Source organism: Octodon degus, unplaced genomic scaffold (assembly GCF_000260255.1).
Source record: "Octodon degus isolate 3935 unplaced genomic scaffold, OctDeg1.0 scaffold00023, whole genome shotgun sequence".
Lineage (NCBI taxonomy): Eukaryota > Metazoa > Chordata > Mammalia > Rodentia > Octodontidae > Octodon > Octodon degus.
Window position 1 is genome coordinate 20,293,044 of NW_004524599.1, and position 19,802 is coordinate 20,312,845.

Genomic DNA, 19,802 nt, shown 5'->3' on the forward strand with positions numbered 1-19,802 from the left:
TTCTTTCAAGTATTACCTGTGAGATCTGATTTTTGTTCATGAACTCTTTGCCTACCCCTATGTCTTCAAAAGTTCCTCCAACTTTCTCTTCTAGGAGAGTTAGTGTTTCTGTTTTAATGTTCAGATCTTTAACATTGTTTCTGTTTTAATGTTTAGATCTTTAATCCATTTTGACTTTAGCTTAGTGCATGGTGATAGACCTGATTCAAGTTTTAGTTTTCAGCATGTAGAGAGCCAGTTTTTTCCAGCACCATTTGTTAAAGAGGCCATCTTTCTTCCAGTAAGCATGTTTGGCCCCTTTGTCGAAGATAAGGTGGCTAAGTGTGTTTGTAGAGGCTTAGGCATCTTCTAATATATTTCATTGATCCTCAGGTCTATTTTGTTGCCAGTACCATGCTGATTTTATCACAGTAGCCTTGTAGTATAATTTCAATTCAGGAATTGTAATGCCTTCTTGTAATGTCTTTGTTGCCCAAGATGCCTTTGCTATTCCAGGTCTTTTCTGGTTCCAAATAAATTTTAGGAATGATTTCTCTAGGTCTGTGAGGCCCATACAATACTCTTTGGGTTTGTTATGAATTAGAAATAGCAAGAGAAAGGTACAGAATGGCAGGCTAATTTGATACCACTTTTCAGTTAGGTTGTTCCTACACAAGGCAAGGGAAGTGGTATGAAGTCTCCATGTTCATGCTTTTATGGTTCTTTGTCTCTGGAAAGACCCCAGAACTATGGAACGTAAAAAGGCTTCCAAGGAAGAAGAAATTGATGTCATTGATAATCCTATCCTAGAATAGCCACCTGTCTCTCAGGGAAATATGGGCCCCTCCTAGCTGCTTGACAAAAGGAACCATACTGGGTGGTGTCCTTGACTTCCTCCTTAAAATCCAGAGGCCAGTAAGTCAGTCCTCTTCTCTCACAGTAACTCAGAAACTCCACCAGGTCGCAGGGCCCCAAAGATGCCCGCATTCCCCAGCCTCCTTGTGTTCCTCAGACAGCATAGTGCTAAGCTCCACAGGACATACTCAGGGTGGGACATTTTACTCTGCTCACAGCTCACTGTGCCCCTGAGGGTGGTGCCAGGAGTACAGGGGACTCCTTAAATCCAGGTTCCTTTTTCAGTGGCAAATATCCAACAATACAAAGATTGGCTAGGCATTGTAGAAGATCCTAGTGGGTTTGCAGGTGCGTTTTAAACTTTTGCCCTTGCTTTTGAGCTTTTGTGATGTCCAGTTTATCTTAGTCACTTGCTGTACCCCCGACCTTAGTGACTCCAGTGACAGGACGTGATCTTTTCTGTGTTTAACAGGCAGGGTCTAGATAGGATAAAAAAGGGCCAAGAAAAAGAATGGCCAAAATTATGGCTGTTGTAATTGCAAGGCTTTAAGTACACCTAAGTCATGCAAGGGAAAACTCAAGGCCAATCAGGGAAAGAGTTCCTCCTTTAAATGCAAGGAAGCGGACACTGACCAGGTGACTACACCAAGATATCGCCTCGCCCTGCTCTGTGTGTAGGCAGCCCTGCTCTGTGTGTAGGCAGCTGGTATGCCTGACTCCTGGATCTCCCTGAGAGGGGCTAGGCTGGCCAAAACCTGTGCCTCATGCTCATGAGGACAGAAGGGCCCAGGACAATCTGCAATGCCGCTTTCATGGACATCTCCCATCTCCTACGATGAGCCCCAGATAAAGCTGGATGTCATGGGTGAGCAACTGTGATTCCTTATAGATAACATTGTTCTCTGGAAAAGCCTCCTCTAGAGCAATAGTCCAAGTTGGGGTTGCAAGAGAGCCCAGGTACAGCTTCTTTACACCCGCTCTGACATGTCACTTTGAAGGTACCATGTTCAACCATAAGGCTTAATTGTCCCACTTGTCCTATTCCTTTGCTAGGAAGACATTTAGTACTACAATTGGGGTCAATTCTTCAGTTTTGGCAAAGGCTAATGTGAATTTTACCTGTTGAGACTACCAGGCAACCCTGTTGGAGGGCAATAATAGCTACAACTGTGCTAATAGAAAATACTACAAAACTAATTTTGGGGCAAAAACTAGCAGTTCTGGCTGTCCACCCGGTCAAGAACAATCTCGGGGAAAAACAGCTCACTTGTAGTTGACGAGGATGAGTTAGTATCAGGCTCTGCTTCTAGATGCGCTGAGGTAACACAACAAATCTGCACTGCTTGCCACTCTTGGGAACCAAGGCACCACTGTGGTTTCTTCCAAGAAAGACATCAAAAGGAAAGTTAAGAGTTGTCACTTCACAGTGGTCACTGAGGCCAAACCTTTTTCCCCAGGGTCCTGTGTTCAAAAAGCAGAGCTCATAGCCCTTACTTGGGCATTGATATTAGGAAAAGGCAAAAAGCTAAATATTTACAGACTTCAAATTTCCCTTCCTGTGGCTACATTCCCATGCAGTAACCTAGAAAAAAAAGGGCTAATTAATAAACAATCATCTATAAAGCACAAGCAAGAAATTCTACAACTCCTAAAGGCAGTCTTTCTTCCCAAGCAGATTGCTAGCATTCATTATAAGGAATAACAAAGGGACAGATCTAAAGTGGCTTTAGGAAATCAAAAGGCTGATAGACAGGCAAGGGAAGCCTTATATCCCTCTAGGTCCTGGCCTTATTCCCTATTCCTAAAGAACCACTGAAACTGGTCTTTCCTCAGGGGATGTAGTGGAAAGCTATGAAAATGCTTCGTGGGAAATGGTCAAATTTTCACAGGACTAGGACTCTGCCCCTGAGAACTTTCAGATGAGTGTCCTCTTCAAAAATCAAGACTCTAGTACCGCTCCAGGTGCACATAACTCATTATCTATTACCCTGAATTCACCACAGCCTCAACAGGCCCCTGTAAGGAGACTCGTTTTTAATTAGATCCATAATGTGGGTAATGTTGCCAGGGCCTTGGCTCTCAGGCTCTTAAATAATTTACCTAACATCTCTCTTTGCCACATTTTCACTGCACAGGAAATATTTGAAAATCTGACCTGCTCCTCATATTTGGACTCCACATCCTGAACCTAATAGTAAATTCACCAAGTTTTCTCCCATCAAACAGGGAGCTCAACAGCCCATCCCATATAGACACTGTTTTTCTTTTCTCCTGATAGGTTTTTCAACCCAGCCAGTGAGGCACAAACCACCCAAGGTAGTTGGAGGGCACATAAGCCCCAGAGGGTAGTGTCTACAGCCTGTTTCAGCAGGAAACAGCTGTATGGAGACTCCACAGCCTCAGCACCCCATAGATAGGTATGGGGGGTTATGTCTCTCAGAAGGCAGGTGATCAGGATGTGGCCAGCAGGCTGAGCGAGCAGGCGCGACCTGTCAACAAACAGTTCCCAAAGCCCAGAACCTGGGACCAAACAGAGATGCCGTCTTCAATTTCCCTTGAGAAATCAAGCAGGTTTTTGATAGGATGGCGTAGACCTGATGTAAGCCTGAGAAGTGAGAGGGACACAAGATCAGGAAGACCTCGAAGCTCCTGGTCACTGTGCTCTGTCACAGTGGCCCTCAAGTCACCCTATAGAGTGTACTTCTCCTACTTAATCGCTCTCCAGAGCATTTTCTCCTGCCTTTACTAAATGTAGAACCTCACAAAAGTTAAAACTTAGAAATAATACTTTAATAAAGCATACAGTAAATGGTCACATAGAAAATGGGACACAATAAATTTTGGGTTGGAGGAATTAAAGCACTTTCTAAATCTAGTCACCATTATCAGTCTAACTTTTTTTCCTTCTGTATTTAGGACAGGGTCTACAGGGGCTCACTGCGTAGATCGGACTCGCAGTAATCCTCCTGTTTTCAGCCTCTCAAGTGCTGGGATTACAGGCACGCACCACCACACCCAGTCTCAGTCACCATCTCGGCACACCCTGCTGGCAGGGCTGGCACAGCACGCTGGGGATCGAACCCTGGCTGCTGTGCTCTGCCTAAGCAGGTGCTTTAGTCTGCTGAACTACCAGGTCGGCCCTTATCAGTTTAATTTTTAGAAGTGGTATACGTTTTTATTAAAACACCAAGAAACCCAAACCAACCAAGGTTTCCACACTGTTAATATTTCTTTTTCTTTCAAAGCAAAAGGGTATTTAGTGACATTTTATCTTTTCTTTCTTCAAGTTTGAATATTACATTTCTATGAAAATAAGAACTTATATGAATCACCCTCTGATCAGGTGACGTGTTTCCTTCACTTACCCCAAAGACGCTGCCTCGTGCTGCTTGCAGTTGCCCTGACCGGACCACAGAACAGGCGCGCGCACCGTTCCCTGACTCTCCTCCAAGTAACAACGGAGGCTGTTGGACCTCCTTGGGATGCTCGTGTCTGTGTCCCAAGTACCTCAGAAGCAATCTGTGATAGCGAAGTCTTTTGTTTCTGCCCTTCAATCTTATCTGTCACTGAAAAGCATGTTGCATTTTCTCCTTGCAAAGAAGCATTAAAGTCATTAAAAATACTACAGATATCAGACAAATAAGCAAGTCTGGGTGTCCAGTTCACATCTCTAACAAGTTGAAACGAAGCAGGTTTCTTGCCTTGCAAAAACGCTAAGAGATCATCTCGTATTCCAAACACTCTTGACAGAAGTTTTCCAAGACAACCACCATATCTCAGAATGTAGTAAGAACTGCTTATGATCAGCTTCCATATTATCACATAATAAGTGAACAATCTTGAATGAATGCATCAGATTTTATATAATTTACAATTTTTACAATGTCAGTAAGCACCCTGTATAGCTCAGCTGATATTTTTTTCATAGCAAGACTGTCATGCTGGATGAAGCAATGCGTTATTTTATGTTCCAGAGCAAGTTCCTTAATCTGGGTGACCACTTTGGAACATTTTCCTGTCATTAAAGCTGTACCAGCAGAACACACTCCTACACAAAGCTTAAATTCCAAGCCACATCTGTCAACAGTGTAGTTCTTCATGGCTTCAGACAGATCTGAACTAGTTGTGTTTGTAGGCAAAGAGACTGAAAAAGGAATTCTTCCTTTATGTCATCACCATGTTCAAAGCTCACACGGACTAAAGGAACGATCGCGCTAGCAGCATCTCCGCACTCATCCAGTCGCAGTGAGAAGTACTTTGGCAGCTTTATCTGCTCTGAGTTGGTCTCCCATGTGATGAGCCAGCTCTTGAATGCAGCGAGCTTTGGTGTCACTGGAAAGTGGCACTTGTGCTACCCTCTTTGCTGCAGATTCACCCAACATTTCCAAGCAAACTTCTTTGACGTAGTCTTTCCCAAGTGTCTCAGCAGTTGTGCATGGCCTTTTGGACTTGGCGCCTGGGTGTGCTACTCCACACGAAGCCCTCAGGGCACTGGTGTTTATGGGGGAAACACTGAACATTTGCTTTGGTTGACTTTTTAACTCACTACTCTTTCTCTCAAATGGTGTCATTCTTTTGCTTGTGAACTTATTTCTTTATGTTTTGAACATAAATGCCACTTAAGTTTTGGTGGTTTCATTGTGTCACTAGCTAATAGATCTCCACAAATAACACACTGTGGCTTTGGCACTTCACCATCAACTTTAGCTACAAAACCAAACTCAATATATGAAGAATTGTATTTCTGAGTAAAACACATGCGAACTCTTCTGGCTCTTGCTTCTTTAAGACGACTTCCCTTGTTACCACTTCTTTGATTACTGCTGCTATGTTCCAAGAAAGTGTGTTTTTTTCTTGACAAGAAAGTCCAGTGAAGCTTGTTTCACCATCTGCAAGTTAGGATTAAAATTAATAACATAAACTTAATTTACCTACCCTATTAATGTTAAAAAATTCAAAAGTACACTTGATTAAAAATAAAAGATGATTTTAAACCAAGTTATAAAAATAAATGCTTACATTTTTTAGTTTGATATATGGTGGTGCCAACTTGGTTCACAAGCAGAAATGTTTTGTAAAATTTTGTTCCTGTTTGCAAACTCTGCCTCGGGTGATGAACACAGGCACGGCATTTTTCCTGCACAAGCATGAAATGTGGCCACCTTTTCCAGAACTGTGCAATGACTGATGTTCCAGAGCACGCATCACAACGTGACCCCAGCTGTGCTTGGCTACTGCGACTCCCACCGCGAGGAGCCACCCGACGGGCAGCGAGCGCCGCCTGGTCTACACGCAGCAAGGCGAGTCCATCAGTCATTTGCTCAGATGTTGCAGCAATGTCCAGCTGTAATAAATGCTTTTAGACTCTTTTCTGTACCTTTTACACCTCTCTCATGGACTGGTAAAAATAATTTGCAAACCATCACAACCATAGTTTGCAGATCACGCTTTGCATACTAATAGCTTTAGCCAACTGTAACTTTCATATTTCAAAACATCAGCTCTACCTCAGAAATCCTGATTTAAAATTGTGTAGGCCCCATATTTTCCATTCAAATCTTTCTAGGCTCTGCCAGTCCAAACCCCTATTTTCTGACTAAATTTATCATTCCTCACCCCTCCTCAGTATTTCTTCAGTTAACTTGAAATGTCCTTTACCTTCCAAACTCACAACTGAAACAAAGTAATCTTAAATGCCAAATTCATTCTTCTATAGCAATCTATCGTAAACACCATCTTATTCTCCATATAGATTCCTCATTCTCCCCACGCAATGCCTACCAAGACACTGTTCACAGCCCCCAAATAGACGAGGCAGCATTCAAGGTTATAAGCTCCAGCTTGGTGAAAAGGTGGGAATCACGCTTTTCCCTGGGAAAAATACCTGAAGGTGGCTACTTTTTTTGTTTGAGACAAGCTTTAGCTACGCAGTTCAGACTGGATTCACTTTGTAGCCAGGCTGGCCAGGACTCATGGGGATGCCCTGCCTCCGCTTCCTGTGCTAGACGGCAGGTATACACCACCACGCCTGGGCCAAGTGTGCTTTTGAGTAATTTACCACATAATTCTTATCCATCCAGATCACAGCAAAGTGCACTAAAGCTTGTCCTGCTTTCATCAGAGAAGAGACTGTTACCCAGCTTCCTACTGTGTCTGGTGAAAACAGTGTCTCTGACGGCTTTAGCACTTTGCAGGGTTGAATAGGCAACCCACTCTGAGTCACCTGTTCCATTTTCATCGTACTGGTCTCATAACAAGGACCAGCATTTACCTGGTGACCATGGCCTGCAGCCTCCCGGTGAGAAGATACCCCACAGAGTGCATAGACATTTCTAAAACATGAGACACAACTACTAGCACCCATGGACTCTTTCACAAACAACACGAGATAAACACTTCAGGCTTTCAGGAGGATTTCCAGCCACTGTTGCGGTGACAGAAAGGCTTCCTGCAGTGTCACTGCTACCTGTTCCAGGGTCACTGTTTTCTTCAAAGTGGCTTTCGGAGTGTTTTCTAGCTCTTTATTGACCTGTTCTAGGGAAGCACTTATTCCACAGAGCCATCTCTCCGGCTCCAAACATTTTTTTTTTTCGAAACCGGGAATTGAACTCAGGCCCTTGTGCTTGCTAGGAAGCACTTGGACCTGTTCTAATTCATCTCGATGCCGTCTGGAAATAAGCTCTTCAGTTAACTGGGTCTAGCGTTGCTTCAGAACTAAAGGCATCTTCACACAGTGTGCCGCATGCCTCTGGGGTATAGCTGGTTTTGGGTCATCTGAATGATCCACAAGAATTTAGCTCAGTGTGGCGAACTGTTCATTTGCATCCAGGAGAAGATTCTCTCTTGGATTTCCTCAGTTTCTTTGGTAGAACTCTGGCTTTGGCAAGTCTGAGGCTTCCTGTTGACTATTTTTATTCTGGCCAAATACTACCAAGTTCTCCAACAATCTGCCTTGAAAATTCTCTCCCCTTGTTGGGTTGTAAGACACTGGGAGCTCCAAACATGGCAAAAATATCTAAAAGAGCACGCACAACTTCCCTGGGCCGCTCAGATTTCAGTGACCTCAAAAAACTTAACTTCATATAAAGGTCTTGATAACGCATAATAAATTTATACTCCCCATCAGGATTCCATTGCGTGTCTATGAGATCTACCTGGCATCTGGAGTTAATTTCCTCAATGGGCTTTGATGTTAGAACTCTCTTGAGTTTTAAGGCTTTCTGCTGGCATGGTTTACAGAGGGTCAGACACAGCATGATAACTTCTTTTGTGATATTCTTGGAATTTAGCTTCCAGTTCTTTCTTCATGCCAGTACGTCCACCACGTCCAATGCTGAGATGTGTATCATGCAAAATGTCAAGTAAGTCTTTACTGTGTAAACAATGCCCTACTTTATCTGTCTCTCCATTTATAGCCTCAATCAGCTTCTCATGTCCTTGGACAAGGACCACATCAAATGTAGCCAAGCGACAGCAGTCAAGTTACTCCTCTTTTGCCTTAGCTTTAGCCTCTTTTACTTCTCTTATCAACTGACAGCACTTTGCTCTAGAAAATATCTTAGTGTTATTACTTTTGTTTTCCAATAATACCGCTAAGCTTTTGAAGAACTTGTTTCTCCTGTTTTCTGGCTCAATTCCTGGTTCGTTCGTATCCAAGACCCTAAGGTCATCACGCCTCTGTGAGACACCATGGAAAGCCACGTACATGACCTGTAAATAGAAAGGAGCCATTAGAATATGTGGAAAGTGTGCGTGTGCGCGCGTGCGCGTGTGCACTTGCTGAGTAGCCAGTGGCATGTGGGATGGAAACAGCAGCACAGACACATAAAAGGCAAACACAGCCTTGTTAGGGAGCCTCTCTTGGTGGAGTGAAGAGGAGGTAAAAACTCCAGCCAGGAACAAAACGGTTCTGATACAGTAAACGAGCACATAGCTCGACTGTAGATTTCCAGGAAACTTTCAAGATTAGCCTTAAGGAAATCCCTGTTTCGTGTAAAGCAGGCTATAAATTAATGTGTGCATTTATTCACTACATAACATTATTCTGGGTAGAGAAGCTTCAGGAATATAGTAATGGCTTTAAAAAAAACTGTAGACTACAGCCACATTATGTAATTTTACTCACTCAGGCTGTCTGGTATATAGTATCAATATTTTAGGTTCAAATTTCTACATAATAAGTCTATATTGGCTCTGTTTTGCACCTTTAAAAGTACAAACCCCACAATATCTGATCTAGTAAAGTACAGTAAAAGAAATATTTAGAATGTTCATAATAACACAAACACTTAGAATATCCTCGCCATTATCTTCACTAATACCTCAAACTTGGCTTACTAAATCTGAAGAAAATGATTTTGAAAACAATAAAAAAGAATAATTTAGAATTAGTATATTAGATGCACACAGTTATGACTATCTCTCAGGACAACCCTGTATAAATATGAATACCAATATGCATACCTAATATTGAACTAGTAAATTTAAATCATTCTTAAATGCTCATAACTACCCAGATTATTTTAAATAAATGTATTAGCACGTGTTTTGGCTTCATCTAATCTCAACTGCGCCAGAAGACTTCCTATGTCATAAGACTTAAGCTTACAGTGAGTCCCAGAAAGACGATCTGGTTAGCACCAGGCTTTCCTCTTTAATGCTTCACTGGCAGCTCTAAGATTTCAGAAGAAACAGGGTCACTTAGTTCACCGCGTCTTTCCACATTTAGGTAACACAGTTTTACATTTTGACTTTATTCAAACGTGCGTCACAAATATCGGTTGACTTTACAACGAAATGAGAAAACTCCTGGTGAACGCTCCTTCAGAATGCGATGGTCCACGTCACAGTATTTCTCTCCACGCCCATCCATTCTGAGCTGACATGGAACTATGTGCAGGAAAGGAAGGTAAGCGAGAATGAATCTGCACAGGAAGTGTAGGCCAGCCTCAAGCCGGAGAACGTGAGCTCAAGTAGTCAGCAGGGAAGTATTAGTGAGTCAGGTGACCAGGAAGACAGGCTCGCTGGGCTGCAGGAAAGTCACTTTCCCCATCATGCTCCAGTCTTTTATTCAATACAGCTTCTCTGGAACCAGCCAGCCAGCATGCCTGCCTCTATGCCATACTCTTCATAGGTCTTAGGGTGCGATTTCCAGGTCTCACACACCCGTCATATGACGAAGCTGAGAGCAGGGGCTCCATGGTCACACTGAGGTGTCCCTTTTTATCTGCAGGTACTCGTTAACTCCACCACAAAGGACACATAGAAAATCTGTGTTCAACTATTTTTGACCTATGTGACAGCCTTACTGATCTCCAATAGAAGATTATATTAATTGCACTGGTGAACTTTTCCTTCAACTACATTCAGTAGAAGCTGAAATGGAATGTGGTCTCAAGGACTGGACCCCCCTCCTCCAAGTCTTGTCTTCGTCCCAGGACTAAATTGCCCTCACCATTATCCGGAGGAGGGTGTGGCTCTGGAGAGTCACATTCCATTCCTTCTCCTGCAGCCTGGAATTTGAGGCTCACAGACGCTTCTGCAGGACTGGGGGGGGGGGGGGGGTCATTTCTTTCACAGGAATTCCTTGCTCATAAGTGTCTTGTGGACTCGACATATGAGTGTGTTTGATAATCAATATAAGTAATTACTGTACAACCCCATAGCTGAGCCTCAAAACATTTTTGTACTGAAATTGAACATGAGGTAAAAAAAAAAAAAAAATACTGTCTTCATTGAAGTCTGGTTTTTTTTTTTTTGCAGAACCGGGAATTGAACTCAGGCCCTTGCGCTTGCCAGGCAAGTGCTTATTCTACTGAGCTATCTCCCCGGCCCCCTTCATTGAATTCTTCTTTTTTTTGTATTTCTTAGAGAAGGGTCTACAGGGTGTTCAGGATCTCACTACTAGAGCGGACTCGTAGTGATCCGCCTGTTTACAGCCTCCCAAGAGCTGTAGATTACAGGTGTGCACCACCACGCCCAGGCTCAGTGGCTGCCTCAGTGTGTCCCGGAGGCAGGGCTGGCACAGAGGGCACTTTAATCCGCAGAGCTATTTGGCCGGCCCTCTTCATTGAATTCTTAAGCCAATGTGCTGTGGGACACTCCCAAAAATGCACCTACTAAATAAAATTCAATGTATTATTGTAGATTTACACATGTTCACAGACAGCATCCCACTCTGAGCATGCATTCAGAATACTGTCTTCAGCCACCGGAACTTTTCCCTGTGCTTGTTCTCAGTTCGACATATATTTGGGTTCATTTGTACCTGTTTAATCACTTTGTACGTAACCTATTTCTTTACAATACTCTAAACATACATGAAAAAAATATATATTTTCAGAGACATCTTCGTCACACCAATACATTCTAAACTCAGTTTAACCTTCACTGTTTACTTTTGTGAAAATATGAAATGTTTTATGTACACACACATGCACGTTTGCACTTATGTTTACTTCTGTATGTGTAAATACTACAAACACGCATATGCTCATCTCTTCATATTATATACACTAGTTCACATCTTTTTCATTTAATGTAAAAACAGTATCTGAAAACCACCTCACATCCGCTCACAGGTATCAACCTCATTCTTTCCTCCGCCTACACAGGATGCTCTGCTTGGTGCATTCATGTAGGCTATTCAGGCATTCACGGGGATGGGTGTTTAGGGTACTACAATTCACAAATAATACTGCAATGTGAAACTCTTTCTACCTTATTTCTGTTGGTAGACACGTATTTTCCAAGTAGGTTCCCAGACCTACCTACTGCTAGGTCAAAATGTCTCACTAGGGTTCTTAGTCAATGACAAGATGCATTTTGTAAGGTTGAACCATTCCAAGACCCACTACCAACATATCAGAGGGCTTGTTTCCTATCGGGAGATAGGCTGTGCTGTCAAGCTTTGAATTTTTCTTCAATCTGGCAGTTGATAAATGGCACTTTAGTTTTGATTTGCTTTTATTATGACTGGAGTTGAGCATACAGGAATAGATTTATACACTTTTAAGAATGTTCATGAAGGGGCTGGGGAGATGGCTCAGTGGAATAAGTGCTTCTCTGGCGAGCACAAGGGCCTGAGTTCAAACTCCGGTTCTGCAAAAAAAAAAAAGAAAAAAGAAAAAAAAAGAAAAAGAAAAGAACTAAGAATGTTCATGAAAACTGCTCAGATCAAATTTCTTTTCCTCCCCCAGTAACAGGATTCAACCTAGGCCATTTCTGCTAAGATTAGGTTTTATCCCTGATATATTTTGCAGCTAATTTCATTGATGTACTGGCTTTGCTTGTAAGTTGTGTGTCCATATTTAAATTTTTCAAAGATGAATTTAATCACCTTTTTTCTCTATCTCCTATCACTTCTCTAATGTGCCTTATGTCAATACCACAGTTTTATCTAAAAAGGCTTTTTGGCACCTTGGTATCTAGGTAAGACCCGTTCTTTAAAGTTAGTTTTGGTTTCGTTTTTTCCCTGAGCAATTCTTTTGTTTATTTATACATCTCAATGAAGTTAGTAGGTTTTAACAACTTTTTCCATAAATTAAGCAATTAGTTGCATTTCCTAAGAGGGTGGTAGGCATTCATTTTCCTTTTTTTGTTTGGATACAGGGTCTCACTATGCAGTTGAGACTTGTAGTGGTCCTCCCTGTCTCCGCCTCCCCAGTGCTGGGGTTATGGGTGTGACCACTACTGGGATCCGGCTTGGGATTTTCGCTTCCCAGGCGCTTATGCTACCCGGGGTGTCTCCTCAGCCCCATTTTCCTCCAGCTTTATTTTGTGTTCTAGGGAACAGTTATCTGCAGTGGCGCTATCTTATTGAGTGCTCCAGTAACTGCATTCGAATTGATTTCAACGAGCAGGTTGGCCACTTCTCAGCTTTCCTGGGTTCTGCTGACTCCGTTATTTGTAAATAGCAGTCCAAGTAAAAGTCCAAGATAAATACTTGGACTTTTACTTCACTGATATAAGACCGAGAAAAGAAGAAGGAAATACAAGTTCTCTAGCACTATTCAAAAGATGACCAGGCGCAGTGGTGTACACTTACGATCCCAGCACTCCCAGGGCTGAGGCAGGAGGAGGACCAGGAGTTGGACCCCACCCTGGGCTACACAGTGAGTTCAAGACCAGCTTGGGCTACACAATGAGACCCTGTCTCAAAAATCTAAAAAAAGAAAACGGAAGGAGGAAAAATAAACATTACCAGTTATTTAACTGGTCAACGTGAATGAATTCCTATTTTCAGTGAAAAACGCTTCAGTTAGAACTTGAACTGAGACCAACTGACTATGCAGTTAGAGAATGCGTAAAAGAAACATATTTTTTATTTTTATTTTTATTTTTTTTCCGGAACCGGGGATTGAACTCAGACCCTTGTGCTTGCCAGGCAAGCACTAATTCTACTGAGCTATCTCCCTGGCCCAGAAACATATTTTTAATATAAAAACATGTCTTCCTCCAAGTTGTCCATGTCACTGCTTGTCACAATGGTGCTGGATTAGGTTTTCCTTCTTGGGCAATCAGAACAGGGTTTCTGGTGTAGCCCTTCTTCCAGCACGCGTGTAAATTTAGTAGCGCACTGTAACATCAGGCCCTAAGTGTCACTGTCAAACCATCAGTTATCTGTGCCAAGCCGAACAATAAAAGTGCCTGTTAGCAGCCCAAGAAGGTAACAGAAGCGCCGCACGGACCTCTGTACTATGGCCATCTGTGTGACGCTGTATCTGCATGGTCGCCTTACCGTAAGTTCCCACCAAAACAGTCCGAACCTGTCATTTCCATAATGAAGTCTGGAAATTAAGGCCCTGCACGCGTGCACACACACACACACACACACACACACAATGTACCACACTGTGTTATACTACTCTAACTCTGGAGAGTTTTCACTGACTTATACAACTTCTAACCATTTCTACATGAGGATCTTTGTTAACACTTAAGCATTAAATGCATCTCCACCACTGTGAAATGCAGTGGGTACATAGTAAGTGTTCAATAGCTAATAACTTCCCAAAGCCCTCTGCAAGCCAGGCATGGTGGTGCAGGTCTAGGATCCCAATGCTTGGAAGACTGAGGCAGATTTTCCATGAGTTAAAGGCCAGCCTGCATCACACGGTGAATTCAAGGCCAGTTCAAAGTATATAGCAAGACTGTGCTCAAAATACTACTACTAAATAATAACTAACAGTTAAAGTAGCCTGGAGAAGATAATAGCCTCTAGGATTAATCATACCTCCATGATTAATTTTAATATTATAGTCAATAGTTTTTCCACAAACCAAAAATCCATGATCTCCCTGAGAACAGAAACATACCCAGTTGGACTGGCTTAGCACACCACATAGTCAAGCGCCGGACGTGACAATGGCGATAAGCACAGTCCTGCTTCCACCTGGGTGTGGCAGCTCTTCCGCCAAGCAACTACACCCTGATGTGTACCAACACAAACTCGTTTGGCTTTTAGAATTTTACACAATCACAGAACAGCTATTCATTTTTGTTTGGCTTCTTTGATTAAATTACACTTGTGAAGTTCATTCCTACCACTGTAATAATTGTCCAAACACCTTTACCATTCACTTGTATAAACACACCACAGTGCATTCACGTGTCCCACGTTTTATTTTCTCATCTTGGGAACTGGGCTCAGGGCCTTGCCTGGGCTAAGCACTCTCCTATCAGTGGACGACATGCAAGGCCTCATTCTACTCTTAGGACTTACCGAACTGTTTAGGGTTTCCAGCACTTATGGCAAGGGTGCAGAGAAAGTTTTTATGGATCTTTACCGGTTTCTGTCGGTAGCAGTTTTGCTGGATCACTGAGTTAAATACAGCAGATACTTCCAACTGATCCTAAAAATTCAGTCCTCCCAATAGTACGTAGTCATTCCAGCAGCTCAACGTCCTAAAACTTATTCATGTTAGAACTTCTAGTCACACAGATTAAAATGGTACTATAGCTTCAATTTGCATTTTTCTGATTACTAATAAGACTTTTCTAATTTTAGTGATCAATTAGTTACTCATTTTTCTTCCACTGGAGTACTTGTCTCTTTTCTATTGAAGTGCAGTATGATCTGGCAGAGGGAAAAGCTCATTACATATTATTTGGAAGTCACATTTTCTGCAGTTGAGATTTTTAATGCCAAACAGTGACAGATTATACAATTTTTTAAAATTATAGCAATTTAAAACAAGGCCACCATGTTTTTTAAAAGTATATGGTTTCATAAAAGAAGCTGCCTTGACATGAGTCAATTATAATGCAGAAACGAGTTTTTAGCCCTGTATTTAAAATGTTGATTGTTCAAGTTACAAGCATACAAATGAAATCGGGCACAACTCAAATGACCTGAAACTACTCCTGATGTGATATCCTGATACATTTAAGCTATCTAAAGCTTAGCATCTCCCCATGTGTGCACACTGAAGATATTAAATCATCAGCTGGGTGTCGAGCCTGCCTGCAAGCTCAGTATTCGCAAGGCTGACGCAGAAGCAGCACTGGCAAATTCACTATCAGCCTGCACTCTACAGTGAGCCCACGGCCAGCCTGAGTGACACAATGAGGCCATCTCAAAAAGGGCAAGCCAGCCAGAGATACAGCTCAGCAGGCATAAGTGCCTGCCTGGCAAGCGCAAGGTTCCAAGTTCAATCCCTGGTGCCAAAAACAAAACAAAACAAAGACCCAAATAAGTAACCAAAGGTTATGCTGTATTTCTGTATTTGACAATAAAATGTTCTTTTTGTTTGTGATACTAGGACTGGAACGCTGTTCTTGAAGTCACTGAACTAGCCACCCCTTGTACTAAAGTAAGAGACTTCCACAGTATTTTCAATTTTCTAAAGGTCTTCATATCTTAAGGCAGTGACAGCAAACCGTTTAGAGACTGAGTGCCCGAACTACAATCCAAAACCCAGTTATTTATTACAAAAGGCCAACACTGCAATTAAGCCTGAATACTGAGATGTTTAGGTTAGAAAAACAATTCACATTAACATCTTTTGTCTCAAAAGAAAAACACAGCAAGAGGTTTCAATGATACAAACTGCATTTTATTGAAAAGCAGAAGTCTCCACTTGGTGTGCTTTTGCAGTTAATGGGATCTCTGCTGTTGTATGCATGCTGACAGTCTGTCAAACCTTGGCTCATACTTCGTTAGTTTGAGAGCGACATACGCAGCACTCAGATCATCTGTCAGTCTGTTTCTTCTATCAGATTTGATAAAATTCAAAGCTGAAAACAGCTGCTCACAAGCATAAGAAGATCCAAACAAAGAAAGAAAAGCAACCCCAAGTGCTTTCATTGACTTAAAGTTATCTGGCAGAGAATTCCACACTTTGAGGATTTCATTTTCAAAGCTGCCAACCGTGCCGTCCTCGGTCACTCCCTCACACTCCGTCTTTTCCATCTTCTCAAGTGTTGCGCGTAAGTCACAGAATTTATTTTTCCAGATAGAGCTTTCTTGAAATTCTAGCAGCTCCATTTCCAGATTTCCACAATCTAACCAATGTAAGCACGAAAGATCAAGTTCTTCAAATTTGGCTCTATCTGGAGAAGTAAGAAAACCCAGGGTTGTCTCCATCCTACGGAACTGTAAGAATCTGTTGCTGAAATTCTTCTTTGCAGCTGCTACAATGCTAGAAAATTCCTTGTAGATTTCCTGACAGTTTACAGGGCTGTCTGTAAATGTACAATTTTCTAAATGCATTTTTAGACTTGGAAAATACTTTAGCTGCCCATTTTCTAGGTCTCTTTCAAAAACCTGTAGTTTTCTCTCAAATGTTTTGATATCACCAAACACCCTTTCTGCTGTTTTCCCTACAGTTCGCAGTTTTTTGTTCAGTATATTGAAGTGTAGTATAAAATCTGTAAAAAACATGAGGTTATTAAGCCAGGCCGTATCAGTAAGCTGTGGGTACTGCTGCCCTTCTTCATTCATAAAAAGCCTAATCTCATCCAAGCAGGCCACAAATTTCTCCAGGACTCGTCCTCTGCTTGGCCACCAGACATTACTGTACACAAGTAACGCATTATACTGCGCCCGAACCTCAGCAAGCAGCGCTTGAAACTGTTCAAAATTAAGGGCGTGAGCCATGATGTAACTCACCATCTTGCTGATGTCTCTGAGAATACTGTCTAACGTTTTGCTGCTTTCCCCAGCACAGAGCATTTCCTGATGGATAATACAATGGAACTGAATGACTGGGTGTTTTGCTTCTTTGACAAAGAACTCTATGAAACCGGATGTTGCCCCCACCATGCAAGGCGCCCCGTCACTAGTAATTGAAACCACTTTTTCTGGTCTTATACCTTGTGACAAAAAAGCCTCCATCACAGCATTATAGATATCCACCCCTTGTGTTCTTCCAGGCAAAGACACCAGCTTCACCAGCTCTTCCCTCATGGTGTCACCAGCAGCGTAACGCAAAATTACTGCAAGGCTGACGTGGTCATTGGTATCTGTGCTTCCATCCAAGCACATGGAGTAGCAGGCTGCCTTTCGCAGGTCAGCGGCGAGCTGCTGGCTAACATCACTGGCCATGCGCAGGACTCGATCTTTAACAGTATTTCTGCTCAGAGGCATCTCAGAGATGCGCTGTATAATTTTATCCTTGTTTGGGAAATCATGAAAAAGGGACTCGCTGCCGGACAACATGGCCATCTTGATAAGATCCCCGTCAGAGAGGGGCTTACCGTGCTTTACTACGCTCAGTGAGATCTGAAAGCTGGCAGCTGCCAGGTGGTTGGCTTTAGAAAGACAGCTGCAAAAGCTAACATACTGGAAATGACACCTCTTCAGTTTCTCTGCAAGAAACTCTCTCCTCTCGGTTTCACCAAGTTCAGCAACACTTTTGTGGTTGGTGTCAAAGTGCCGTCTGACACTTGATGTGCGACACACAACACTTTTACTACACAGAATACATAATGCTTTTCCATTGCGTTCGATCACTCCAAATGATTCTGTCCAGGCCTCTTGGAATGATCTTCCACTATCTGTTTTCAGTTTTGCTTTTTTTTCTGTAGTCATTTTTTGGCGTTCAAGATTTGGAGTCTACAAAAACACAAAATTAAAAAAACAAAAAATGAAGCACCCAACACAGATCTCCCTATGCCCTCAACTGCTAACCCTATCAGTTAACACTAAAGAACTGAATATTCCCCAAATTAACAATCTATGGCAGTGAATCTCAGCTATAGTTCCTCTTCCATTTGCTGATCACCAGAGAATGGGGGCAATGTTTCCTTGACTATCAGCCTTTAGCCTACTCTGAAAAAGGATCCGAGTGTATTTCCTACCATGTGGGGCTTTTGCTAGACACAGCCAGCTTTCATAAATTCTTCACAGACAACTCAACATGATGCTGCTGATTCAAATATGCCTGGAGGGCAGCACAACATCAAAAGACTTTCGTCATGCGTGATGGCAAAACACCTGTAATCCCAGCACTGGGAAAGCTGAAGCAAGAGGACCGACAGGAGTTTGAGCTCAGCCTGGGCTACATAAGTGAGTTCAAGGCCAGCCTGCACTACACACTGAGACCCTGTCTCAAAAAAAAGCCCCAAACTTTGTCTTCGCTAAATCTTAAGATATCAAATTTCAATTTTTCATAAGAAAACTCAAAGCTAACATCTTGTGTTAATAAAAACAGGTGCATTAAAACTCACAGCCCATCCAAGCAAAGGTGTATGTATCTGGGCAGGGCACTGACCAGCCACGAGAGCTAAAACAAGCTGCGCCTAATGGGCCCGGCTCATCCCCTCACCACACGGGTGTTGCTACTCCTGGAGAATGCACAGGCCCATCTGCAGGTACCTGGTGCTCAGCTGCTGGGACAATGCTAGGCGACCTGCCTCTCAAGCCAACAAAGAGCTATGTGCATCCACTGTAGCATGGGTGGAACAGCTCCACCAGCACCGTCTCTTTAATTTTGAGAAAGGACACCCTAGATTCCATCTTCTTTGGTTAAAAAAAAAAAAAAAAACACTTAATCAATGTTCCACTTCTTCCGTTTCTGCACGCCTTGTTCTAACGGATTTTGTGGCACTGGCAGCTGCTCCAATTAGGTAACTTTTATTTTCCCAGCACTGCTTCTAATTGTACACAACACTGGCTTCTTTGTGATGGCTGTACAACCACAGCTTCTTTCCTAACACTTTGCAATGTAAAACTTCTTCAACTGTCAAAGCTCATCTTCTTTTACACGACCAGAAATGTTACCAGCAACACGCTTCCATGGCGTAATGCACCCCTCACCTAGCTTGTTTCCTGAAACACAAAACCGCTTAGTGAAAAATACACCCTTAGGACAAGTCTGTGTGGGGCTTGGAAGACAGCTTATACTTTGAATTCAGATGCTCTTACTTGATGATCCAAAACAATTAGCTGAAAAACTAACAGATATGCCAGGAAATTTTCAGTTTTAGATTGATTTCATTTCAAAGATTCTGGATTCCACAAACCTGTCTTTTAACAAAATTGCATACATAAAAGTTCATCTTCAAAGACACCAGATAAATCCATAGATCGTAGCATTCTTCAAATGTGTCTAGCAATATCCATGGCATTTTAAAATTACTATCACAAAAAAATAAATAAAATTACTATCTCAGAAGGTCAAGTTACTACTGAGTTTGGGATAAGGGCACAAGACTTTGAAAATTCTTCCGAATAGAAGAACTGGACTCAGAACACTTCACAAGCCAACAATTCTAGGTATTAATCAGTGACACAGTCTATCATATAATCGGCCCAGATCTTTCCTGCCACTGCCACTAAATTTTCCCGCTGCTCTTCTGTCTCTTCTCTCTTTGCGTACTGGAAATGGAACCCAGTGTCCCCTATTCTAGATGACTGCTCTGTAAGGAATCACAACCTCAACCCTTTTTATTTATTTATTTTTTTAAATTATTTTTATTTTTTTTTTCTTTTCAAAGTTTTATTGATAAACATATAGCAATGAGAC

General features: G+C 42.2%; 1 protein-coding gene and 1 pseudogene across 5 annotated transcripts in view; both read right to left on the bottom strand.

Moving 5' to 3' along the window:
- Positions 1-476: 476 nt before the first annotated feature.
- LOC101579118 (zinc finger and SCAN domain-containing protein 23) overlaps positions 477-19,802 on the bottom strand; it is a 21,064-nt gene continuing 1,738 nt past the window's right edge. The window contains exons 2-3 of one of the 5 annotated variants that reach the window (XR_002820510.1): positions 4,200-5,723; positions 477-1,313 (exon numbers count right to left, since the gene is read on the bottom strand). Coding sequence is in view for 3 of the 5 variants with exons in the window: in XM_023712092.1 (XP_023567860.1) it covers positions 15,932-17,890; positions 19,300-19,335 (1,995 nt within the window). In the remaining 2 variants the exon portion in view is untranslated. Of the gene's footprint in view, positions 1,314-4,199; positions 5,724-15,900; positions 17,891-18,990; positions 19,106-19,299; positions 19,415-19,802 lie in introns of those variants that run through there. The other 4 variants (XM_023712092.1, XR_002820511.1, XM_023712091.1 and 1 more) reach the window with 4 other exon arrangements.
- LOC111812013 lies at positions 6,066-8,541 on the bottom strand (annotated as a pseudogene).